General features: G+C 42.3%; 1 protein-coding gene across 2 annotated transcripts in view; it reads right to left on the minus strand.

Annotated features, from left to right (window-relative positions):
• Positions 1–2905: 2905 nt before the first annotated feature.
• The window catches only part of ZPBP (zona pellucida binding protein), a 263439-nt gene continuing 238652 nt past the window's right edge, over positions 2906–27692 (minus strand). Inside the window, exons 8-9 of one of the 2 annotated variants that reach the window (XM_033930478.1) lie at positions 10174–10404; positions 2906–3268 (exon numbers count right to left, since the gene is read on the minus strand). In XM_033930478.1, coding sequence (XP_033786369.1) covers positions 10277–10404 — 128 coding nt within the window. In that variant the 3' untranslated portion in view covers positions 2906–3268; positions 10174–10276. The remainder of the gene's footprint in view (positions 3269–10173; positions 10405–27692) is intronic. The other variant, XM_033930479.1, reaches the window with a different exon arrangement.

A 27692-nucleotide genomic window follows, 5' to 3' on the forward strand; every position in this document is an offset into this window, starting at 1 on the left:
AGAAACATGAGATGGATGGACCCGGGGAAATTCTTTCCCCAGAATTTAATGAAGACCCTGATATATTGCCTGCAGTAGGAGAGGGAGAGATAGGCTTAGGAGCTAATACTAAGGGCTCCTTTTATGAAGCTGCATTAGCGGCTTTATCACCCCACGACTTTTGATCACACGCTAACCCCCGCGCTAGCCGAAAAACTACCACCTGCTCAAGAGGAGGCAGTAGTAGCTAGCGCGGCCGACAGTTTAGCGTGTGCTATTACGCACATTAAACCGCTAATGCGGCTTCGTAAAAGGAGCTCTAAGTGTCTTTCAATAGGGCCTGGGTGAGTTGGGGTACTGGATGGTAATAGCCTAGGCTTTATCTTTCTCTTTTCCATATTCACAACAAAACCACATAATATAAAAAGAAAATCTTAAACTGTGTTCCCTACTCCACCAGGGCTCCACCGGGACTCCAAAGGAGCTCCCTGCGGCCCATGTCACAGACAGTGACAAGTTTTTTTCTCTGTTTGGCCCCTCCCACTGAGATCAGCGCGGGGCTCGAGAACAGCTGAAAAAGCAGCCGGGTAACTCCTTTCACCAGGCAAAAGTGCCTCCTCTCTCTCATTTAACTTGATTTTTAACAAACTTTCCAAACCACCCTTGTATGTTGGATTTTTAATAAAACAAAAATTAAAACATGAAAAGTTTAAAAAATTTGTTTACTGAGGCCAGCTTTGGCTGAATAAACCAGATTTTCATCCCAAGAAGAATTGTTGGCAAGAAAAGTTGTCCAGTTAACGTTACCAAGATTTGGCCAGATTAATACTGGTTTCATGTTAACAATCTTTTTTAATCTGTATTGAGATTAAATAAATAAATAAATAAATTATGGGCCCCTTTTACAAAATTGTGGTAGCGAGTCCCGATGTGACAAATAAGAACTCAATGGGCTGTGTCGCATTTGACACATGGGAATCTCTACTACAGTTTTGTAAAACAGGCCCTAAATGTAGCAGTTTTTATAATGCTATTCCAATAAAGTATATGCATGCAGTATGTATACATTAGAGCACAGTTCTTCAACCGCCGGTCCGCAGAAAATTCCTGCCGGTCCGCGCAGGACGGGCGAGATCAACATCTTCAATTTTTGCCGGTCCGCACAGGACCGGCAAGATCAAGGAGCTGTAGTTGCGCAGGGCCGGAGAGATAATGGGAAGCCTCAGACTGTGCTTTCTCCCCTCCCAGCGGCTCTCCTTACAAGCACAGCGATTCAGGAAGGAAGCCTTGGAGCTTTTGCTGAGTCAGGCCGCCTCTGATGATGAAACTTCTGCTTTCCTCAAAGGCGGTGCGACCCAACAAAGGACCTGAGGCTGCCTTATTGAATCGCAGCGCTGGCAAGTAAGGAGAGTTGCTGGGAGGGGAGAAAGCTGCTGGGCATGGTGAAAAAAAAAGGAACAGCTGCTATTGGACCGGGAGGAGGAGAGATGCTGCTGGGAGGTGAGGAGGGAAATGAGCCTGGGAAGCTGCTGGGCAAGTGGAAAAAGGGACAGCTGTTACTGGACCTGTAGAGGGAAAAGGAGAGATGCTGCTGGGAGGGGAGGAGGGAAAGGAGTCTTGGAAGCTGCTGGGCACGGGGAAAAAGGGACAGCTGCTATGGACCTGGAGAGAGAGAAGGAGAGATGCTGCTGGGAGGGGAGGAGGGAAAGGAGTCTGGGAAGCTGCTGGGCAAGGGGAAAAGGGACAGCTGCTACTGCACCTGGAGAGGGAGAAGGAGAGATGCTGCTGGGAAGGGAGGAGGGAAAGGAGTCTAGGAAGATGCTGTGCAAGGGGAAAAAAGGGACAGCTGCTACTGGACCTGGAGGGAGGGAGAAGGAGAGATGCTGCTGGGAGGGGAGGAGGGAAAAGAAAGAGAAGAGAGTTACTGCTGGACAGGGGGAGGACGGAAGTGAGAAGAAAAAAAGAAAGGAAATGGCTTGCAGGGAGATTAGAGGAGGGGAAGGGGAGAGACAGGAATGAGATGGGAAGGGGGGTCAGCAGAAAAATTGAGAGGGACAAAGATGCTAGATCTGGTGTAGGAGAGATAAAAATGAAGAGAGCAGTGAAGCTGGAATGAATCGTGTAAAAAGGAGAGAGGGGCATAGGCTGGATGGAAAGGGGAGGGGGCATAGAAAGAAGACAAATACCATATGGAAGGGGGAGAGGTCAGACAGTAGATGGAAGGGGCAGATGCTGGATTGAAGAGACAGAGAGGGCAGACGCTGGAAGGAAGAGAGTGAAAAGAAGATGAAAGCAGAAACCAGAGACAACAAAAGGTAGAAACAAATAATTTTATTTCTATTTTGTGATTAGAATATATCAGATTTGAAATATATATCCTGCTAGAGCTGGTGTTAGACATAACTGGGGACTGCAACGTCCAGGCAGTGGCTTAGGGCTCTCTCTGACCAGGGGGACAGTTGCCCTAGTTGCACTCCCCTAACCCTATTCCTGCTATGTGTGACTGCGGTATTCTGTTAGCATGATATTTTTGTGTAGCATTCTGTAATAATTTGACTTATTCAGTTTTCTTGATAGTAGAGGGGATATAAGTGAAGGGGAGGGGAGACAGGGGTTTTGTTGATCCTTGCTCTGTATTATTTGTATTTATAAAATGACAATTGTACAGAATATTGTTTCTTTTTATACTTTAATAAAATACATTCAGTATAAAATCATAACTGAGGCTTGTGCGGATGGGATCAGATGGTTTGCGAGGACCGAGCTCGCGGAGACGGGGCGGAAACGGGGTTTTTAAATTTCAGTCCTAGTAGTTTGCTGGTCCACAAAATAATTTTTTTTTCCCCGCCGGTCCATAGGTGTAAAAAGGTTGAAGAACACTGCATTAGAGTATCTCTTTGTTTGTGGAAATCTTTAATAATTTCCTATGTATCAATTCAGAATTATACCAAATTTTATATTTCAAATTCAGTATTAGGTAACCCAGTAGTTTCTCATATACATTTGAAAATAAATATAAACAAATGGAGCACATACAAAAGATGAAAATAGTACAATACAGATCAGCATTTTTATTGAACTGGTTGTTCAATTCAATTTCAGTGTTTTACGTACTGTACTATAGTTATGACTTAAATGTATCAGCTTTTTAAATTACTTCACTTTTATGAAAAACAAATGTCAATAGCCATCTTCCGTTAACAGGTCCTTGCTCCATATATTGAGCTATTGCTGCAAGGAAGGCAGCGAATACCATCATTTGGGTTATATGTTCCTGGGCTACATATAACTATAAAAAAGAGAGAAAATATTGTAATTAATGTAAGATATTATCTGTGCACAGAATAATCTGCATTATACTTCACACTATGCATCAGATTACTAACGAACCTAAGCTACTTTAGCTGTTTAATGTGGGAATTGCCATGTGTTAAGATAGCTCAGACCCATTATTTTGCTATGCATATAACACATTTTTTATTGTTTTAAGAAAAACTTAAATGGCTGGCATTAGCATCAAATACTTTTTTTTTTTAATATCAGACCCATAGAGGTCAGATGCTGCAAAAGATTTGTGAGTGAAAAAGCTATAAGGTACCCAGTGTTTGACTGGGCATCTATCAGGGCTATGGCAATGCTGTCAAAGAACATGGTGTAGGAATTAGGCCTGCACATAGGGGTCCTTTTACTAAGGCATGATAAATGCTAAAGTGCCCATTATATTCTATGGGCGAGTTAGCATTAAGTGCGCGCTAAATCGATTAGTTTGCCTTATAAAGACAAACTAATTTTTACACAGAAGCTGAATACCTTTTACCTGCTAGTTCAGACTGTGTGGAACATAATTAACCGGTTATCCATGTGCTATAGCAAATGTAAATTTGAGTTTTAATTGCATGTAGGCCTTTCAAATCTAAATTCAGTTCAGTCTTGATTTTGTTTTGAGGTGCACCAATATTTTTAGAGCTTCAAATGCAATTGCAAAACTACATGCACTATATTGAATGGTAACCCTATGTGTTCTAAGCACTCACAATTTATGTCTATTATTTATCCCTTCACCTGTATAAGTTTAGCTCAAGTACACTCACATTTGTATTACTCACCTGTTGCTCAGGGATTTTAGATATATGTATGCACAAATGAAATCTATGGCCCAGATTCACTAAAGATAGCGATTCAATCGCTGTTGGCCAATTCTCTGACCAATTTTGAAATAGCAATTGATTCACTATCTTTTTTGCATGCAAATGATTTGCAGGAGTCAATAACCACCATAAGTGTTTCAGCTCCAAAGCAGGATAAAAATGCTGCTCTCTTTTTGTAGCATGTTTCTCAACTCCTATTTCCCTTACCCTGAGTCTTTCTCTGCAGATAGCTTTGCCCATTTTTTTCAGACAAGATCTCTCCTTTGCATTCTTCTTTTTCTTCTTCCTTCTAACCTTCCTCCTCACCACCCCCTTTTTCCCCCATCCAATCTTCCATTCCTGGTCCCATTTCAATTACCCTTCCATCATCATATCATTTGAAAAATATTTGAAATCTATGTGTTAAATGACATGTCCCTTAGTCCAAATAATAGGGACAAGTGGAATTGTCCAATAAGAAAAGGTGCAATGAATAAAGATGTCTTTCAACTCATCTGAATAATCAGGTAATCCTTTATTCTTCCAAAAATACTCGACCCGACATGTACATGTTTCGGCCCTACGGCCTGCGTCAGGAGTCTATAGGCAATGTATAAAATCATATGAACATATATAAAACCATATAAACTATGTATTAAATCATATGAACATATATAAAACCATATAAACTATGTATTAACACATTCAAATTACTAAAAATATATTATAAAAGAAACAGTAATATTAATTAACCAATGCACATAACCATATATTTTAATACACCAAACATAAAAAAGTATAAATAACTTATATCATATAAATGTATCATCTAAAAAAACATATATAAATTTAAAATAAACCATAAATAAACAAATAACAACAAAACAATCAATCAATGCATCAATGTATTTTCTGGAGTAAAAAAATAACAACAACAATAAGCCAAAAAACAAATCAATATGTTTAAACACTATATACTCAATAACCATAAACTAATGAAAGTGTATCTACATACTGAAAATAAATATATAAAATATATTAAAAAATATATTAAAATAAAATCACTAAAAGAGCAGATATCAATATTAAAAAAGGATGTAATTAAACCAAAGACAACTAACCCAGCAGACGTCAATATTAAAAAGGATATAAATAACTAGAATAATAGTAATAAGAACACTGCAGTACCTTAGAGATCTTTGGGTATGAAATAACCTGGTGTATGGACCACTCTAGAAAACTGTATTTATCTAAAAATGGAAAAGGTACATCTACTGAAAGATAGAACAAAAAAATATATATATATATATATAAACTATGCCGTTTGATGTCCCTTAGTCCGCCATCCCTTCTTCTTGGCTAAGTATCAATATTTTTAGTTTCCTGTTTGTGTTATCTATGGTTAATAAGCAGCCTTTCCACAGGTGAAGTCCCCCCCCCCCCTTTTTTGGAAATCCACTCTTGTTAAACCAATTCAAAGGAATCCCTTACTTGATCCCTGCACAATTTCCAATTATAGACCTGTGTCTAATTTGATCTTTCTCTCAAAATTGACTTAACATGTTGTACTAGAACAGCTTACCCAACACATTGACATAGCAAATACTTTACACCCACCACCACCACCACCAATCAGGCTTTCGTCAGAGACACTTTACAGAGACCATCATTACATTACTTTACATTTATTCTTATTAATCACTAATAATTTACAGTTAAAAAAAACAACAACAAAAAAAAACCTGGTCATAACCAGAAATTATAGAAAAAAAATATCAACATTCACAAATTATCCTCCAGATTATTACTATCCATCCTCAAAGTCACATATCTACTATAATAAAATGCTAAGCGCGCATGCGCACTCCTACCTGTGTGTTCCATGATCCGTCTGCCCTTGGTAGGCAGGAATGCGCATGCATGCATAAAATGGACCCTGCGGTCTTGCTGGCTCCCCCCTCTCTCACAGTAAGAAATTTATTCGTCAGCACCCACCCCCCCGTCGCACCCCTCCTCGACGCACCCGAACCCCCGTTGATCCTCCCATCGCGGTCTGACCCTCCCATCCCTTCCTGCCATCTTACCGACTCACTTAGTCCCTTGCCGCCCACCCCTTTCCATGGTCCCGACAAACCTGCTGACTCCAAATATGCCGACTCCAGCAGCGTCCTCAGCACTCTACACACGCTGCTTCGGGGCCTTCTACTGCCCTGATTTGCTCTGCCGCGTCTATGATGATGTCATCAGGGATGTGCCAGAGTACATCAGGGCAGTAGAAGGCCCCATAGCAGCGTGTATAGAGTGCTGCAGACGATGTTGGAGTCGGCAGGTTTAGCGGGAAGAGAAGAGGGGGCGGCAAGGGACTAAGGGAGCCGGCCAGACCATGGGAAGGGAAAGGGGGGGTAGGGGAAAGTGCTGCTGCTGCACAGGGAAGTGGTATGGGGGGAGGGAATGCTGCTGCGGCTGCTGTACAGGGAAGTGGAGGGGGGAGGGAAATGCTGTTGCTGCTGCACAGAAAAATGGAAGGGGAGGGAATGCTGCTGTGTGGCTGCTGCACAGGGAAGTGGGGTGGGGGAAATGCTGCTGCACAGGGAAATGGAGGGGGGAGAGAAATGCTGCTGCATAGGGGGCAGGGAAAGAGACAGATAGAAAGAAAATCAGACAGCGGGAGGGAGGGACAGAAAGAAAAGAAGAAAGACATAGGGGCAGGGAGAGACACAGAAAGACAGACAGCGGGAGGAAGAGAGACAGAAATAAACAAAGACAGACATATATTCTAGCACCCGTTAATGTAATGGGCTTAAATACTAGTATAGTATAAGAGGTGAATCATCTTAATTGAATAGGGATTGTATTCCACCATTTTGCTACAAAATATAGAAAAGTGGCTGCATGTAATACTTTATATTTCACCCCTTTATGACTTGGAAACATTGGTTTCAAATAATTACCTACTTGTCTTTGTTTCCTAAAAGGTGGAACATTAATCAAATAACTCATATTTGTATTTATTTATTTATATTCATATAATCTGGGATTTCCTCCTGAATAATTAAAAACCCCATAATGCACAGTTTAAAAAATCCCTCTGGCTTCCATTGGTAGCCAGTGCAGTTTTGCACAGAGAGGCAACATTCTCTCATGCGTTGACGCTGAAAAAATTAACAGCGAAGCACAAACACTCCAAAAACCTGTCAGAGAAACTTAAGAAAGAAACCCACCAAGAGGCAGAATAGATCACAAGGTTCTAAGAGTGGCGACTAAATAACCCAAAAACTGTGAACACAATGCTAAATAATGTGGATACAATAAATATAATTTAAATGGAGTACCCTCAGTGTGGTTGGGCAGCGAGGGGAGATATACTCCAGCGCTTCACATAACAGGCAGGGACCAACAAGCCCCTGCCCACACACCATCATAGGGTACCTCCTTGTGTGTGATAAATCAAAATTGTGAAAAATGAATCACCAACCAACAAGTGAACACAAGTGAGGTCAATTAACAGGGCAGCAATATTTTGAACAGTCTGAAGTTGCTTACGTATGCTTAACGAGGCATCTCCACTTACTGTATAAGAAGCTGAGCCTGCCACTCCACCACCACCTGAAGTTAAGCTGCTATATAATATTTTTCAAGGTTGGGAATCCCCAATCCTTCCTCCTCTTTAAATTTATACGTGGCCTCTCTAGCAAACCTGGGATATTTCCCTTCCCAAAGAAATCTATAAAGCCCAATAATTTCCTATGTTGATTCATCTATTCATTTTTTCGATCCATGAAGAAACAGTAAATCATCCATTGTCTGCATGTTTGTGTCTGATGATCCTCAACTGTATGATCAGCAAATGAGAACACATGTTCAGAAGATGTTTCTGTGGCTGGAATAGCCAAGATAATTTTAGAAATAGTTGAAAGCATTGGCTAAACATCAGATTTCATATGCCAAAAGCTTAACAAGTCATTTGAAGAATCTTTGGAAGCCAAATACAAATCCAATTCACCAGATTCAGGCTTTACAAAAGTAACAAGTCACCAAGAAAATTATCAGAATTTAGTTTCATTTTTTTGGAAGTAGTTGGTCTGACTTCTTCATCAACAGTCGAAGAGTTGTCTATCAAATCAGTCATAGGACAATCAGTACTGTCTGAGAGCATCTCAATGGCAGCATGTCATTCCTCAGGTTCCATAAGGTTAGTATTATGCTTTAAGCTTGGCTCCATATAGGTAGTCATATAGTGGAGTTCATGCAAAGGGAAATGGCTGTCAACAAAATGCTGCAGTTTCAGTTAAGATGCTAAAATGGTTTAGCTTCATCATCAAGTATTGAAAGACTTTTTGCCAGATTCATTAAATGCATTGGTGTCTGATCAGATGAAACTAATCTTGTTGCATTTTCAAATGATGCAAGTGTCTTAATTATATCTGAAAAAGATCCTCATTATCATCCAAAAGATGCTTGGTAAGTATGCAACCTTTTGCACTGTAAGCGAGTAACTTCAAGTGTTCCAGACTGTGTAAGACAGATTTTAGCACTGTCAATGTGCTCTTCTATCTAGTAGAAATAACATGCTTTATTGTTTCCAGTTTGTGTTGTAGACAGGTGTACTTATCCCTAGTGACAGTTTCATTGCAAGTTGTAATCAACTCAATAAGTGGTTGAAATGGTGAACTACAAACTACCCGCAATGGGCTTGGGTTTAATACATGCAACACAACCAAAATGATATTGTGCCCAGTACACAGGAGTCAGACCTGGTTGTGAAATGTAAACTTTACATTTGCTCCATTATCTGTAACGAAAAAATTGTTTTGATAAAAATCAATCAGAATTTTATGTAGGACTGACCTGATATCAGCTATCTTCGCTTCTTCCGTGTATTTCATAGCCAAGACATTTTCTGAAAGTTTCCAGTTCAAATTAACATAATGTACAGTTACAGTAATATAGCTGGTATTGGTTGATTCATAGGCCCATATATCAGTTGTTACTGCCAAATCTGTGGGGTCCAATTGCTCCTTTAGCTTATTTTTCTCATTGTCAGCCAAGATGGATAAATGACGTGACACAATTCAAGCACTGGGAAGGATGTCATCAATTGGCATGTTTCCATATTTCGACTGTAATGAAATCAACTTTGATGCCAAAAGTTTAAAACCTGTGCCTTTGTTAATGGGCAAATATCTTTGGTGTCAGAAGAACATGAGATAATAACTTCCCAAAACTTGGAAAGTGATAAACAAACAGCGAAGGAAGACTCTGGTGCTCAAATGTCTTTTTATTAATGTGACGTGACTCGACACGACCGTGTTTCAGCTCCAACAGGGGCTGCCTCAGGAGTCTGAACAAATACATGTAAAATATACATATATATAAAAAAATATAAAGATAATACATACTAACATGTATGATAAAACAATTTTTAATGAAACCCATAATGTCTTCTAAAACTTCTAAAGCGTGTAAACAATAAAGCATTATCAAAAAGGGAAGCGTATTAAAAAAAGAAAGCATATTAAAAAAGGGGGATGGTTAAAAAAGATTTTAAAAAACTGAACTAAAAAATGACTATCTATATGACAAAATTTTTTTTGGTATGACATGAATAAAATTTTTTCTGGTATGCATGTATAAAAAATGAATATATAAAAATAATAGATATTAAAAACATGCACCATGAATGAATGAGAAAACTGAATTAAAGAGTATAACATACAACTTCTCACTGATGTAACATAAAACTGAACTAAAAATGACTATCGATATGACATAAAATGTCTTCCAGGTATGGCATGAAAAATGTATGTATTAAAAATGAATATATGAAAATTAAGGATAGATATTAAACCAAATGTAATGAATTATACAAAAATGCATATTAAAAACATCATGCACCATGAATGAATGAGAAAACTGAATTAAAGAGTATAACATACAATTTCTCATTGATGTAACATAAAAGGAGGTACACATAAGTTATAAAGTCAACTGTAGTAAATTGTATCACAATATGTGTCAAAGACAGATGGTTAAGGTGATAAGTTCATATGACAAATTGACTCAATACCTGGCAGGCAGGCCCTGTTGGGGCCGAAACACGGTCGTGTCGCGTCACGTCACATTAATAAAAAGACATTTGAGCACCAGAGTCTTCCTTCGCTGTTTGTTAGTCAAATATCTTTGGTGTACATTTCATCACAGGTATCGACAATAGCGATCTTAGCTGAAGTTGTAGGTTGCAGTCGATCTGTCATGTTTTGAAAGCCTGGCATTGAAGTAATCCAGTATGCAAAGACACCTAAAACACATCAGTGAGAATACATTTTACTAATTTATATGAAGAAATGGGCTGAAAGTTATTAACAAGAGAAGCAACAAGTGAAGACTTTTTAAAAAGAGGAGCAAGGAAATTAAAAAAGAGTGAGAAACTGTCCATAGCTTTTATTTCAAAAGCCAGCTCTGCTCTCCAGTAGCAATACTATATTGAACAATATATCAGCAATTGTAATAGCTCAGTCCTGATAACATTCTCAATGTCTCTCTTTTGCTAAACTATTTTCTGTGAGCAAAGAAATATAAGCTTCAAAACTCCGAACAATTAAACAGATAACCATATTCAATTAAAATAGAAACAAAAGCAGGGCTGCTGGGAGGGTTGAGAACAGAGGGGGTAAGATTCCCCCGATCTCAGCCTCTAAGGGGTGTCTGGTCCAGGCCACAGAAAAGCCATCCTGGGCTCTGTGGTCCTGCATTTTCCTCCCTAATTTTAACAAGACTTTCTTTGAAGAGTTCACCAGAAGTGGCAGCAGCACCTCTCACACGCTACCCATAGCTGACCTGGAAACCTCCCCCTGCCATGTCCTAACCCCCTTTCATGTAATTTCTGGATGCAGCAAAGGAGAAAATTCCTGATCAGCCACAGGCAGCATGTGAGAGTTCCTGCAGGCGGGAAGGGGGCAGGAGCAGGGCCAGACCCTGAAAATTGTTTGTTTAGGCTCAGCTTAGTCTCTTAGCAGCATAGAAACAGAAAGAAATACCAAAATATCTCAGAAGAGTGCACATAAATCACAGATAAATATTAAATAACATCCAGGATATTCCACTATCCCATATCCCATTACTAAAGTTATATTAAATAAACCCTAAAGCAGTGCTCTGTTCATCATCCTTGCTCATGCATCTCCCTGAATTCTTCCTTTCTTTACATCTTAAGGTGTATTTTTATAGTGTATAAGGAAAAATATCTTACCTGATAATTCTCTTTCCTTTAGACACAGCAGATAGAGCCAGAGACAAGTAGGTTATGTCCATCTACCATCAGATGGAGTTAGAGAACACAATTCTCATATAAAACAGCATGTTTCTTGGTTGCTCAGTGGATAAAGCCAGTCAATATTGTATATTTGGATTTTCAAAAGACATTTGACAAAGTATCTCATGAAAGACTTCTGAAGAAATTAGAAAGTCATGAAATAGGAGGTAATGTCCCAGTATGGATTAAGAACTGGTTGAAAGATAGAACATATTTATCAGTGATCTACAGTTGAGAATAGCTAGTAAGATAATTGAATTTGCTGATGATTAAAATTGTCAAGTCACAAAATTATTGTGAAAAATTGCATGAGGACGTTGAGAAACTGGTCATCAAAATGGCAGATGACATTTAATGTGAGCAAGCGCAAAGTGATGCATTTGGGAAAGCGGAACGTGAACTATAGCTACGTGAAGCAGGATTCCACAATAGGTGTCAATGCCCAGAAAAAGGATCTAGATGTCATCATTGAGGATAAGATGAAATCCTCAACTCAGTGTGTGAGACAGCTAAGAGCAAACAGAATATTAGGAATTATAAAGAAAGGAATGAAAAACAAAGATGAAAATGTTATAATGCCTATGTATTGCTTTATGGTACGGCCGTACCCAGGGCAGGATTAACCAATAGGCCAAGTAGGCATGTGCCTAAGGCTCGAAATGGTCAGGGGGGCCCGATGAAGGAGGGCATCAACATTGTTTTTTTCCAAACGGCGATGGGCCCCTCCAGGATTGATCGGCATGCGGGCCCCCCTCCCGAACGGCAAAGCAGGCCCTACCCCAATTGGCAATGCGGTCCTCCCATCGACGGAAAGTAAGACAAGCAAGCAATGCGGGTAAGAAAGGCAACAGGAACTGTAATTGTGCAAGCGGTGCTGCTTGCCCAAAGCTTCCCTCTGACGCAGCTTCCTGTTTCTGCCTGGGCGCATGGTGGGGTGGGACGGGGCAGGGGGCCCAGCGTACTTTTGTGCCTAGGGGCCCTCTACGAATTAATCCTGCCTTGGCCGTACCTCAAACACTGTATCCAATTGTGGTTACTTTATCTGAAATAAGATATAACGGAATTATAAAAGTTACAAAGAAGGGCGATGAAAATGATAAAAGAGTTGGGACGACTTCCCTATGAGGAAAGGCTAAAGTGGCTAGGCTCTTCAGTTTGGAGAAGAGACAGCTCAGGGGAGATATGATAGAGGTCTATAAAATACTGAGTGGAGTGGAAAGGGTAGATGTGAATCGCTCGTTTACTCTTTCCAAAAATACATCAGGGGACATGCAATGAAAGTACTAAGTAGTAGATTTAAAACAAATACGAAAAAATATTTATTCACTCATCATGTAATTAAATTCTGCAATTCATTGCTGGAGAATGTGGTAAAAGCAGTTAGCTTAGCAGGGTTTAAATTTTTGGGGGGATAATTTCCTAAAACAAAAGACCATAAGCCATTTATTGAAATGGCTTTGAGAAATCCGATGCTTAATACTAGGATAAGTAACATCAAATCTGTTTTACTCCTTGCGATCTTGCCAGATATTTGTGACTGGGGTTGGCCACTGTTGGAAAAAGAATATGTCTTGTAACAAAGCAGAGGAAATAAGCCAACCATGCACACCACTCCCTCCTCACAGCAGCAGATCCAGTTATTGAATGCTTTGAACAATTCAAACCCAAATCTTCGAAACAAAACTGCAAGCAGAACTCCAGACACAGAGAGACATGGAGAGGGACTCTGGATTTATTCACTGGAACAAAAGGAAAAAATATGATCAAGTAAAACATCATTTTTCCTTCCATGTCATCAGCAGTGGCTGAATCCAGAGACAAGTGGGATATAGCAAAGCAATCCTCAATCAGCATGGATATAGAAGCTCCCGTGGAAAGGAACAATATCCCAAAAGATTAAGGTGACCATACGTCCCGTTTTGAATGGGACAGTCCCTTTTTCACATCCCCTGTCCCGTTGTCCCCACCCACAGCTTCGGGACACCCGAAATGTCCCGTTTTCAGAGAGGGCGTCCCAAAGCTGTGAATGGGGACAACGGGACAAGGGATCGCAGCCTCCTATCTCTCCCTCCCGACCCTCCCAGCGAGTTGACATCCTCCCTCCAGTAGCGTCGGCAGCCGCAGCAAGCTAAACAGGCTGCTTTGCGGCTTTCGACTGCCGGTGAAGCGTTACTGATGACGTCATCGGTGATGCGGCAGAGGGATTCGTGGGCAAGAGAAAGCCGCAAAGCAGCCTGTTTAGCTTGCTGCGGCTGCCGACGCTACTGGAGGGAGGTTGTCAACTTGCTGGGAGGGTCGGTAGGGAGAGATAGGAGGGTCAGCGGGGGTTCGGCTGCGAAGGGGGGAGAAACGGTCTGCCTCGGGACTGAATATTAATAGATGTCCTGTTTTGATAAAAAAATAAATGGTCACATTACAAAAGATGCATGCAATTGCGCCCCAATATCTATATGGTAATGTCTGGAAAATATAAGCGCATGGAAGACACCAAGTAACTAAACGGCAAACCTCCTGCAAAGAACATGCCCAAGAATCTATCAGGAAGTAGCTAGCACTGTGGCAGAATGGGATCTAACAGATAGAAGTCACTGTCTCATTGAAAAGACATAAGCTGAAGCCATGGTCTTCCTGAACCAAAGAGTAATAGTGGACTTGGAAGTTGCATCCCCATAATGGCGATCAGTGAAGAGTACCCCCCTTAATAAACAAAAGGTGGTCAGAAGACCAAACACATTAGTTTTTATAAGGTATTGTAGAAGAATGCAGTGCACATCCAGCAAGTGCAAAGAATCAAAGTCCAATCTATAGCCCTGTTCTGGAATGAAGGCACCAACAAGGGCTGATTCATGTGAAAGGCCAACCTCACTTTAGGCTGAAATGAAGGAACCATGCGGATGGAAGGCTCTGCCTCTGGGAAGTGCAAAAAAGGCTCCCTAAAGGACAGAGCTTGCACACAGACCAGAAAAACCACTTTGAAAGTAATATCCTTGAACGTTTTCCATGAAGGCTCAAAGGAAACTCCCTGAAGACATCTCAGGACAAAAGTAAGCTGCCATTCTGGGCAAGGCCACTGAGAGGTGGAATCTAATGACCAATTTTTTTTTTTAGAAAATGCACCATGTCAGAATGAACAGCCAGAGAAGACATCTGAAGTTGACCTCAGTTACAAGCCAGGGGGGTAACCTGCACCTGTAGCAAGCAAAGGTGAATACCTTCCTCATGCCCCCTAAAGGAAGGCTGAAATCTGAGGAAAATAAGATTGATTTTCTCCTTCCATCAGGTCGAAAAGAGATGCCAGACTATCGCAGAAGCTATCAAAATAGATCACTGATCCACCTGAAGCAAGGTAGTAATGACTGCCTCCAAACTGCTCTTCGTTCTTAGCTTGACCTCTCAAGAGAAAGGTTGTAAGAGAAAAGGGGAGTCATATCCTCCATGAGGATAGGACCTTGTATCAAGAGCCCCAGAAGCACAGGAAGCTGAAAAGGCAAGTTCTGCATAAAACAACCATCTTGACCAATCTGGGGCAAGGAGAACAATGAGCCCAGAATACCATACTATACTGATTCTTGTATCCCGCAAGTGTCGACTAGGAATCATTGCGGCTTATATAATATTATAAATGATATAGAGGTATATGTTACATGTACATGAATATGTTGTAACAGATCAGTGCAGTGAAGAGAACAGATATGTTTTCAGTGCCTTCCTGAATTGGAAGTGTGTGGTAAGTTGTCGTAAGCTGCTTGGGAGTTCGTTCCAGACTTTGGGTCCTTGGAATTCAAAAGTGGTCTCAAAGAGAGCTTTTCTCTGGAGCTAGATGCAATGATGCACACATCTGACCATTGGCCAGGGAGAAACGCATAGAGACTGGAGTCTGGCCATGCCTGGAGGAATGCATCTATCCATTCTGAACCATACTCTCTTCTGCTGAAGAACCTGTGAGCCTTGGCATTCTAACAAAATGTCCTCAGGTTGAGCATTGGTGAGCCCCACTGTTCCATATTCCAGTAGAAAACTGCTGGGGGATAGCTCCCATTCATCTGGAACCAGAGAGTTCCTGCTATGAAAAGCTGTCCAAATGTTCAGCATCTTTGCAGTGTGGGATGCCAAGAACCTCAACAGGTGGTGCTCAACCTAGGTGAAAAAGGGACATGCTTTGCATGCCTCCCTGCCTAGTTATGTAAGCCACTGTCAAGAGACTGTCCAGCAACAGATGCACAGGCATGCCATTGAAGAGGGCCTGAAATGCCAGAATACCTTGCAGACTGCCTGCAACTCCAAAAAGTTAATGAGTCAGCTTGACTCCATCTTGGACCAAGTGCCTTGAGCATTGCTCGAAAGATAGTGGGGCCCAGGTCAACAGCTGGAATTGGTCACTACCACTATTCATGAAGAAGGCCAGGGAACCCTCCCAGTAATGACTGTCCAAGAAAAGCTACCACGACAAGATGGCCCTTGCCTGTGGAGTCAAGACCAAATGCAGAGTATAGTCCTGAGAGAGAGGAAACCACATTGACAGATGAGATTGTTGAAGCAGGCATACGTGTTTCCTGGCCCAGGGAACCCCATCAAGTGCTGCCACCATGGAGCCAAGAACCTGGAAATAATTCCAAGTCCAAGGATGAGAACCCTGTAATAGACAGTGCACTTTGGTCTGAATCCGGGTTCATCTCTGGTCTGGTAAAAATATCTGAATCCCCCTGAGTATCTATAACCCATGCACTCCAGCAACTGCGTGTGAGCCAAGAGACTCTTAGATTGATCACCCAGGTCATGGAATATAAAAAACTGAAATTCCTGTAGGACACTTGCTGGCTCTCCTGAGCAGAAGAGGCCCATATCAACCAGTCATCCAGATAAGGGTGAACCTGGACTCCCTCCTTTCGCAGAAATGCTGCCACTATTACAATGGCCTTAGAAGAGGCCAAACCAAAGAGCATTGCCCGAAACTGGGAGTGCTGACCCAGCAACACAAACTGAAGGAAATACTGATGTGGAGGCCAAATGAGAATAACAAGGTAAGCCTCCTTCAGGGCCAGCAAGCAGGAATTTCTCCAGACATCCTGTTGCCCTCTACCAAGCACAGAGATCCATTTGGAAATGCCTGACCTGACAACATCTTCAGATGCATGCTTCAGATCAAGCACAAGGTGGAAGGATCTACCCTTCTTTGGCACTACAAAGACAGGGTAGTGACCCTGACGCTGCTCACCGGTGAACTGCTCCCAGCACAAGCAATGACCACAGAATGGACAGAACTCTTTCTTTGGAATGCCTTGCACAGGGATACTAAGAAAAAATTCATGATTCAAGGGGAAAACTCTAACTTGCCCACATCTCTTAAACCTCTACGACTCATTGGTTTGCAGTAAACTGACCCCTCTCAATAAACACATACTGGACATCCTCCTATCATCTTTAGTGGAGAGTGGGGGCCTCCGCTCCACCTTCATAAAGGGCAAGTGGCTGGAGAAAATCTTGCTGCATTACTAGAGCTCACATGTCCTGTCAAAAAGTCTGGAACTGCACCTTTTGAAATGCAGCAGAGCAATTGATTTGGCTAAAAAGAACACTTAGACATGACTCCCAGTTCCTCTCCAAACTGCAACCTCCCCCAAAAGAGCAATTTAGCGAGACACAGCTTCAAAGCCACATCAGCTGCCCAGCCAGAGTAACCAGCTGAGGCCAGATCAAGCTGCATAAAAACTACAAATTGCAGGGAGGACCCAGTTTCTTATCCTGAATAACCTTAAGAGCTATCTTCCCTTCTATGGGCAGAGTAGCTTTCTTGGTGACTGTCACCACAAACGCATATGCCTTGGCAATTTAAACCATACCAGCCCATCCTGGGACACAGGATATAAGTGCACCATGGCCCAAGCTACCCTGAAAATAGAGTCAAACATGGCCCATTGTGCATTGTAATTCTTGCATAGCCTCATACTGTATACGTTAGACTTCCTCTTACTTGCCATTTTATAAATAGCTATAGCCACACCCTGAGGCTCTGGAGCCAGTATAAGAACCGCTAGCACCTTGGTAATAAAGTTGGGCAGCTCTCCCTTATGCAATACTCTCACCACAGTTTTGTTATGGAACCCAATTATCTGTAGTTAGTAGCAGCACTGTATGTGACTCCAGAATTAGAATTCTTAGTACTCCTAGTGTTTACTATTTTTTAGGAGTGATAAGTGCAATAAATGGAAATGTCCAGTTTAATGAAAAATCCCCACTTTTAATAGAGCTATAACAAAACTATCATCAAATCTGGACTATCTCAGAAAACCTAAGATATTTCTCAGTGTTCTGTTACATGAGCATTTGGAATGATAACTCTGGAGAATTAATATGTTGGTTGTTGCTCAATAACAAAATGTACAGCCATGAGCATTTTTTTTTTCTGAGTAAAGATTGAATCTGTCTTGCACAACACAATGTATGCATTCTAGGGGAGGGAAGTTATCAAGCTGTTTAGGGCTCTAAGTCACATTATAGTCTCTATCTCTGTCTTTATATTTTATCTTTATTTTTCACTAGCTGATGCCCCGGCGTTGCACGGGTATTTAATTATAGCAATAACACTGTAAATGGATTCAAATAAAGATACTTTATAGTGGTGAATGAAATTATTTTTTTACAGCTTAATAAAAAGTACAATATTCAAATTATAATGTGAAATATTTGACAAAATGAATACAAAACAACTAACGCAAAACGTGATTATAAACAACAATTTTAGTTTCACCTCCTGGAGCAAGAACATATAAATTATTGGGTGAACCCAGCCTTGAGCAAGCAACATAGAGATGTGGGCCGCGAGACCCCCAGAACATATCACCCCAGGTAGTGAGGGATCTGCATACCAAGTTTCGTTCAAATCGGTCAAGCCGTTTTTGAATTACTGTGAGAATGGCAGCTTTTTACATTTTTTCCATTGACATGAAGGGTGAAATCTGATTTTCTGTTTGTAGCTCCGCCCACGTGTGCAGGTGGGCCGCGAGACCCCCAGAACATATCACCCCAGGTAGTGAGGGATCTGCATACCAAGTTTCGTTCAAATCGGTCAAGCCGTTTTTGAATTACAGTGAGAATGGCAGCTTGTTACATATTTTCCATTGACATGAATGGGTGAAATTTGATGTTCTGTTTGTAGCTCCGCCCACGTGTGCAGGTGGGCCGCGAGACCCCCAGAACATATCACCCCAGGTAGTGAGGGATCTGCATACCAAGTTTCGTTCAAATCGGTCAAGCCGTTTTTGCGTGATCGCGGCACATACACACACACACACATACATACATACCTCCGATTTTATATATAGAGATAAAGATAAATTGTCTTTTCAGGTACTTTAGTTAGATTGTGAGCCTTTGGGACAGTTAGGGAATTTCCAAGTAACTATCTTATTTATTTTTATTTATTGTATCTTTTAATGCATTCATTTTTGTAAACCGCTTAGAAACCTCAGGGTTATTAGCGGTATATAAGAATTAAATTAAATTAAATCAACAGACTCATTCTGTGCAATCACTTTCTCCTCCAGTTTAGAAGACTCAGCACACAAACAGAAGCTTCAGGAGAGTGTGGTACAGTGCTAAAAGCTACAGCCTCAGCATCCTGAGGTTGTGGGTTCAAACCCACCCCGCTCCTTGTAAATTTGGGCAAGTCAATTAATCCCCCCATTGCCCCAGGTACATTAGATAGATTGTGAGCCCACCGGGACAGACATGGAAAAATGGTTGAGTACCTGAATAAATTCATGTAAACCGTTCTGAGCACCCCAGGGAGAACAGCATAGAAAATTGAATACATAAATATAGACCTATTGGCCAAGCCAGCGCCTACTGTGTGGCATTACCTTCAAGTCTTTGGGTCAATGTTGGCCACAATAGAGGTGATGCCCTGGGCAAAGGCACATATGCACCTCCTCTGTGGTGCCTTGATGTCTCACTGATCCCTGAGAGAGACTCCTTGCAAGTTCTACTCCCATGGACAGCGGCAGCCAGATACAGCATGAGCTCTAGTGAAGGGGATCCTGCTCCTGATTGATTCACAGGTTATCATAACGACGGATGCCAGCTTGTTTGGTTGGGGGGCTCATTGCAATGGTCACCCAGTTCAAGAGCAATGGACTCTGTCACAGCAGAAGTGGCCTTTCAAAAGGCTGGAACTAAAAGTAGTTTGTCTGACACTGCAGTCTTTGCTGGAAGGTAAAACAGTCAGAATCATCTCCGATAATACCACTGCAGTGGCCTATGTCAACAGTCCGGGAGGCACCAGGAGTGCTCCACTCAGGCAGGAGGCAAAAGCATTATTCTGTTGGGCAGAAACACAGTTGCAAGTGATCTTTGTGGTGCATGTGGCTGGAGTGGACAATATTCAAGGGGATTATCTCAGTAGACCCAGTAGATTGGTCATTATCCTTGAAAGCATTCCAGCCATTGTGAGAAGATGGGGTCATCGACATTCAACCTCATGGCGACTGCAAAAAGGCAACTTGGTTCTTCAGTCCGATTCGAGACCTGTTTCCATCGTGGAATCTTAATATAGTTTTAGAGGGACTTAGCAGAGCTCTGAATGAGCCCTTACAGGAGGCCACCCTCATGGTCAACGTGGTCTTCTTGGTGGCAATTACTTCTGCCAGGAGAATTTCAGAATTGCAGGTTCCTCAGGGTTACAGAAGCGGGAGTGACCCTGCGTAGGGTTCCCTCCTTCTTACCAAAGGTTGTTTTGATGTTTCATGCAAACCAAGAGGTTAGGTTGCCAGCATTTCACCCCACAGGGTCTAAGAAGAAAGAAAAGGCCTTAAAAGTTTGGGACATCAGGAGAGTCCTAATGCGTTACTTAGAGGTGATCAATGAGTTTCATCTCAGATCATCTTTTCATATTAACCAATCAGGTGAGACAAGGCAGACTCGCTTCCAAGGCCACCATCTCTAAATGGATTTGTAGACCTATATCCTCTGCATACATCGCTTCAGCAAACAGATACCTATCTCAAAGGTGCATTCATCAAGAGGAATGGCCTCCTCTTGGGCGTAAGCAAGAGCAATTCTTCCTGAGATTTGTAGATCAGTGACCTGGTCCTCCCTTCATACCTTCACCAAATTCTATAGGGTGTACATAGCAGCACAAGAGGATTCCTCTTTTAGGTCCTCAGTACTATGGGCAGGCTCATTTCTCCCACCCTAGAGTTTGGGGACTGCTTAGGTATGGCCTATGGTCCAGCATACCATCCCTATTGCACTGGAAAACATGATTAGGTTCTTACCTTGACAATATATTTTCCAGTTGATAGGAATGGTATGCTGAACCCCCTGCTCAGCAATTTATTTGATGTGCTTGCTAAGGTTTTACTGTCAGTCAGACTATTGGATTATGAAGAGTCTGTATATAGAATTACAAAGGGAGAAACAGTCCAGCTCCATAAATATTTGGGCTATTTATGTTTCTTGCTTAACTTGTATTTTCTTATATTCATTGTTCCTCTCAGAGGCTTGTTAGTATTTTTACTACATTACTGTTTCTTCAGTGATTGTTTTAAAGTCATCTGAGCAGATCAGACACCTGGTTTCAGTGAATTCCCTGTATCCCTACTTCTCCTGTCTTCTATTGTCAGGGTTGTTGTCAGCTTTGGTACGAACTGAATGGGGTAACAGAGATGGTGGAGAAAGAGGAGTTGAAAAGCTGTGATTTACATATTTTACAGTATGCTCACAAGCACAAATGGATTACGCTATGGTTCAGCATGTCATCCTTATTTACTGGAAAAGATATTATCAAAGATAAGAACCTAATCTCTTTTTGCCACTCATTAGTCTGAACTAACTTTACTGTGAGTACCTGAACACTGATTGGTTCAGGCACTGACAGGAAATTAAAAAAAAAAAAAAATCTCACAGCATGCCGGCTCCTTCCCTGAGCAGATCCACTCAAACCTGGCCTGACCCCCTAGTTATCACTGGCCCTGATGGTCCAGTGGAATTCCGACCCAACTTCCCCCCACCCTGCCAGGCTTAGCCCAACTCCCTGGATGTCTAGTGTAATCCGGTCCTGACCCCCTCCCCCCAACTGGACCAGATTGGGCCAAACCCAACTACCTATATACCACTGGCCCTGGTCTAGTGGCATCCCAACCCAAACTGACTCCCCGTCCCCCCCCCCCGGCATTACTGGTCTACTGGAACCCCCACCCTTCCATATACCTTAAATGTAGGATGCGGAAATAGGCATTCCTCCTGCCTCTGGGCCACCCTCTTCAAAATGGCAGTGCCCCACCTCTGCCTAGTGCATCAGATGCACTGGGAGGGGCCTAGGTACCATCTAAGGAAAAAAACACTCTTTATAAGTATTTAGGTCTTGCCCTTTGCATCCCAGGATGCACCAAGAAGGGGCAGAAGAGAGTGGCTCAGAGGAAGGAGGAATGCTTACTCCCTCCTTCTTTTTACTGTTAAAGTATGTGAAGGATACACAGTCAGCCAGTCAAGTAGAGATGGTACGTTTGGTCACAGAAATGCCCAATCTGTTAGGCTCAAAGGACAGAAAAGTTGTTTTTTGTGGGGAACTGCCGCTGCTGGGTCACATCAGTGGTCCATCGTGCCCAAAAGTCCGCTCTCGCAGTGGCCCTTAGGTCAAAGACCAGTGCCCTGAGACTAGCTTTACCTGCGTACGTTCTGGTTCAGCAGGAACTTGTCTAACTTTATCTTGAATCCCTGGAGGGTGTTTTCCCCTATAACAGCCTCTGGAAGAGCGTTCCAGTTTTCCACCACTCTCTGGGTGAAGAACTTCCTTATGTTTGTACAGAGTCTATCCCCTTTTAACTTTAAAGAGTGCCCTCTTGTTCTCTCTATTTTGGAGAGGGTGAACAACCTGTCTCTATCTACTAAGTCTATTCCCTTCATTATCTTGAATGTTTCGATCAAGTCCCCTCTCAGTCTCCTCTTTTCAAGGGAGAAAAGGCTCAGTTTCTCTAATCTTTCACGGTACGGCAACTCCTCCAGCCCCTCAATCATTTTAGTCACTCTTCTCCGGACCCTTTCGAGTAGTACCATGTCCTTCTTCATATACGGCGACCAGTGCTGGATGTAGTATTCCAGGTGGGGGCGTACCATGGCCCGGTACAGCAGCATGATAATCTTCTCCGATCTGCTCGTGACCCTCTTCTTAATCATTCCTAGTATTCTGTTCACCCTTTTCACAGCCGCTGTGCATTGTGCGGACGGCTTCATCAACTTGTCGACCAGTACTCCCAGGTCTCTTTCCTGGGGAGTCTCTCCGAGTACTGCACCAGACATACTGTATTAGTGTATAAGATTTTTGTTACCGACATGCATCACCTTACACTTATCCACGTTAAACCGCAATTGTCATGTTGTGGCCCATTTCTTGAGTGTGTTTATGTCACATTGCAGGTCTTCACAATCCTTCTGCGTCTTCACTACTCTGAATAACTTTGTATCATCTGCAAATTTAATCACCTTGCTCATCGTACCAATTTCCAGGTCGTTTATAAATATGTTGAAGAGCACGGGTCCAAGCACCGAACTCTGCGGCACTCCACTCGTGATGCTTTTCCAGTCTGAGTATTGTCCATTTACCCCACTCTCTGTTTCCTATCCGCCAGCCAGTTTTTAATCCATGTGAGTATTTCACCCTTGATTCCATGGCTCACAATTTTTCAAAGTAGTCGTTCATGCGGGATCTTGCTAAAAATCCAGATATACAATGTCGACCGGGTCACCCTTGTCTATTTCCCTGTTTACTCCCTTAAAGAAGTGCAGCAAGTTCATCAAGCAAGATCTTCCTTTGCTGAAGCCATTCTGGCTGGTCCTCATCAGATTGTGTCTGTCAAGGTGATCAATGATGAGGTCCTTTATCAGCGCCTCTACCATCTTTCACTGGTCTGTAGTTTCCCGGATCTCCCCTCGAACCTTTCTTGAAGATCGGCGTAACATTCACCACTTTCCAGTCTTCCGGAATCCTTCCTGATTTGATCGAGCGATTGGCTATTAGTTGAAGCAGTTCAGCTACAGCCCTTTTCATTTCCTTGATTACCCTCGGATGGATGCCATATGGTCCCGGGGATTTATCGTTTTTAAGTCTATCAATCTACCTGCATATCTCTTCTACACTGACTGCCAACTCTTGTCAGTTTCCCATCTTCGTTTCCTGCATATAGCCTGTCGGCTTCCGGTATGTTGTGTATATCCTTTTCGGTAAATACAGATGCAAAAAATGTGTTCAGTTTGTCGGTGATGGCTTTGTCCTCCTTTAGCACTCCCTTTATTCCATGGTCATCCAAAGCCCCACTGCTTCCTTTGCGGGTCATTTCCCCTTAACATATCGAAAAAATGGCTTGAAGTTTTTTGCCTCCTTGGCTATTTTTTCCTTGTAGTCTCTTTTGGCCCCTCTTACGCCTTATGGCACCTGCTTTGATGTTTGTGCTTTTTCCAGTTTTCGTCCATTTTTTTACCTTTGTCCATTTCTTTAATGAAGTCTTCTTGTCTCTGATTGCTTCTTTCACCGTTACAGTGAGCCACGCCGGTTCCGTGTTCTTTTTCCTCTTTGATCCCTTGTTGATATGTGGTATATATATAGATTTTGCGCCTCGGTGACTGTGTCCTTAAAAAGGGACCGTGCCTGCTCTAACGTTTTTACATTGCTTATCCTCTTCTTAATCTTCTTCCCCACCATGAGTTCCATCCCTTCGTAATTCCCTTTTTGGTAGTTCAATGCCGTGGCTGTCGTTCTGGATCGATGTTTTGCCTCTGTGTCCAGGTTGAAGTGGATCATATTGTGATCACTGCTTCCCAGCGTCTCTTCTACTTCTACACCTTGCGCCGGTCCTCGTAGTTTGAAAGACTTTCTAAAAGGTTTAGTACGGTCCAGATAATGGGCTAAAAGCATCCTTCCAATCCAAGCTATGGAAGCTTAGGGAAGAAGATGAAAGAACTATAGATTTATTGACATTATGGAGGAATTTCAAATGGATTGGAAGAGCTACTCTGTCATGACATCTGGTCTAAGGTGGGTCCTACTACAAGATCTTGAAATTCTGTCATTCTTCTGGCAGAAGTGAAAGCAATGAGGAAAATAACCTTCCAGGAAAGGAACTTTAGTGAGCAGTTGTGTGGCAATTCAAATGGAGGTTTCATGAGGGCAGCAAGGCTGACATGAAGGCCCCACACTACTGGGAGGTTTGGGTATGATACAAACCTTTCATGAAGCATGTTACTAGAAGATGAACAGATGTAGGCTTATTAAAGTTCATGTGAAAAGGGCTAATAGCAAATGTACTCTGACTGAGTTTGTTTTTAGGCTAGTATTAGAAAGATGTACTCCAAGAGAGATGGAAGAGGGCATGTGGCAGGATTTAATGCCCTATTTGTAAACCAGAGAATCTCTTCCATCTAAATTGATAACATTGCTGTGTAGAAGGCTTCCTTGAAGCTCAGAGAATCACAGAAATGTCCTCTGAGAGATGCATGGAAAGTAAGTGTAAGTCTTCAAGAACCACGCAGTCAAGGTGAAGGAGTGAGGGTTCTAGTGAAAGAGGAATCCCTCATACTATGTGATTAGAGCTGGGTTCTTTGGATGATAGTTCTGCTAGGAAAGGGAACCAAATCTGATGCGGCCTTGAGGGCACAATTAGAATCATGTCTCCTTGATCGTGATGCAACTTGAGAAGAGTTTTCCCTATGGGGGATGGAATGGGATGATTCATCTAGAGACATTTCATCGCAGCCACAATAAACTGGCCACAATGAACTGTCCCATTCTGAGAGGGGATGTGCACTGGAGAAGGAAAGCTGCATTAGAGTGCTGAGTCATCCCATTCTGAGAGGGGTTGGGGTACAGGGAGAAGAGGGGGAGGAAGAATTTCAGGGAGGAGTATGGGGGGTGAAAGCATCACTCCCCCAAATGCTGAACTATATGGGCAGAGAATTTTAGGGGGATGTGAGAGGCATGGAAACCTCTTTGGGGGGGGGGGGGGGGGGCGTGTTTGCCTGTAATTCGTCCAAAGTGCCTTCCCTCGGTGGCAGCAGCTATCGGTGTGATACCTGAAAGGGAGAGAAGTCAAGCTGCAGGAATGATGGTGGGCAAATCCAGGGGAGATATGCTGGACTTGGGGAGAATGGAAAAAAGGCACAGATAACAAGTACCATGCATTGCAGCTGATTCAGCGCTGAAACAGCTGTGATGAAATGGTCATGCTGAACTGGCCATGATGAATCGTCCTAGACTCCTGGGGGAAGGGAGTACCTAGGTTTATTCCTCCAGTGATGTAGGAATGCATCTGGAGCTACTTGGTTGCACAATCAAAACAAATGTCCAAGTCTGATTTGGATGCAGGGCGCTAGTTTCTCAAAGTCAGCTGCCGAAAGAGGTCCATTCTCAAAAAATACGTCTAAAAGATTTTTTTTCTAAAATTGTCTACGTATGTCCAGGCATTTGATTGTCCAGACCTTTACATCTATCTTTATGGTTCAATCTTTTATTTTGTGAAAAAAACAATGTCAAAACAAACAATACAGCAATACAACCATACAGCATTCCCATACCAGTAATAAACCCCCTAGTATCCGTCCTCCCACCCACCCACCCACCCACTCCCGCCCATGGGAACAGCCATTGTTACACATCAATTTAGCAGTCTACTGCGCACCACCGGGGTCAAAGTGTCACAAAAAGGTAGCCAACAACGTAAGTATGCAGATCCTAATTTAGAGTTGATATCAGCAATGGCCAAACGCTCATAACCCGCCAGTTGAATCATCTGAGCACGCCATTGTGCTAGTGTTGGGGTATGCTCAGACAGCCAGCACTGAAGAATAGTTTTAATGCCCATGAATATTGTCTTATGAACAAATGCTGCCGCTCCTTGACGTTTGGGCACCAGAGTAAGTTTCAACGTGAAAAGAAAAGTGTTTGTGGGCGACCAAGTACAGTTCCAAATGGATTGAACATGCAGACAAATTCTCTTCCAATATGCCTGAATTCCCGGACAGAGCCAAAACATGTGACCCAGAGAAGCACTCGGGGCCGCGCACTTTGGACAGCAGTCAGTATCACTCGCATGCACCCGATAAGCCCGAACTGGGGCAAAGTATGCCCGGGCCAGAAACTTGTAATAGCGTTCTTTTTCAGCCGGAGATACCAACAATCTCATGCCCAAGGAGAAACTCCGCTTAAGCACCTCATGTGAGACGGTGAAGTGTAAATCCAAAGTCCATTGATGAGCCAAGGAAGCATAATCCAATTCACCGGCTAGGTCTTGTAAAAAGTGGTGATGAAAACGTAACGGTGTAGGTTCTTGTGCCATCAAACAAAGGGCTTCAGACAGTTTTTCTTGAACTTCCTTTCTCAAGTCCGATTTGGGCAAAGTGCTGACATAGTGATGTAGTTGGTTATAAGGGAACCAATCACCGGGCTCCAGTAGAGAAGAATCACATAATGATTGAAAAGATTGGAGAGACCCATTAGATTGCAACACATTCCACAAATAATACAGTCCCCTCCCATTCCACCAACTTCCAGCAGACAATGGCATACCTGGGGATTACATCTATCTTTATACCACATTCTCAACCAAAAATTCATCCAAGTCTGAAACATCCAGAACAATATCTTTTGGACATGGAAGGGGCCAGCAAAGTGATGAGCACTGTGATGGGCACTACTGTGAACTTAACAAAAAGAGTGCCACATAAATAATAATAATAACTTTACTCTTTTATACCGCCATAACACTAAAAAGAGCTGGACAATCAGTGAAATACAATAATACAGTAAAAAATACAAATATTTGTAAAATAGAATTTCAATAATAAAACTCACTAAGTAATAAACTTATCGAACAAAGTGGTCTTAATTAATTTCTGAAAACTGCAATAGGATAACATAGCTTGCAGAATACATTTATCTAACCAAGATTGTTGCCTACCAGCTTGAAATGCTAGGGTCCTAAGAAGGTCTTATATCTATACCCATTAATTTTTGGATAAGCAAATAAGTAGAAGTTTCTAGTTTCTCTTGATGGTCTATGCAACACAAAGGGCTCCTTTTACTAAGCTACGATAGGTTTTAACGCGTGCTTAGCATGCACAGAATTGCCGCACGCGTTAGACGCTAATGCCAGCATTGAGCTGGCGTTAGTTCTAGCTGCGTAGCGCGGGTTTAGCGCACGCTAAAATTCTGCATGTGCTAAAAACGCTATCGCAGCTTAGTAAAAGGAGCCTAAAATGAGCAAAAAGGTAAGCTGGAGACAATCCTG

This window comes from Geotrypetes seraphini, chromosome 2 (assembly GCF_902459505.1).
Source record: "Geotrypetes seraphini chromosome 2, aGeoSer1.1, whole genome shotgun sequence".
NCBI lineage: Eukaryota > Metazoa > Chordata > Amphibia > Gymnophiona > Dermophiidae > Geotrypetes > Geotrypetes seraphini.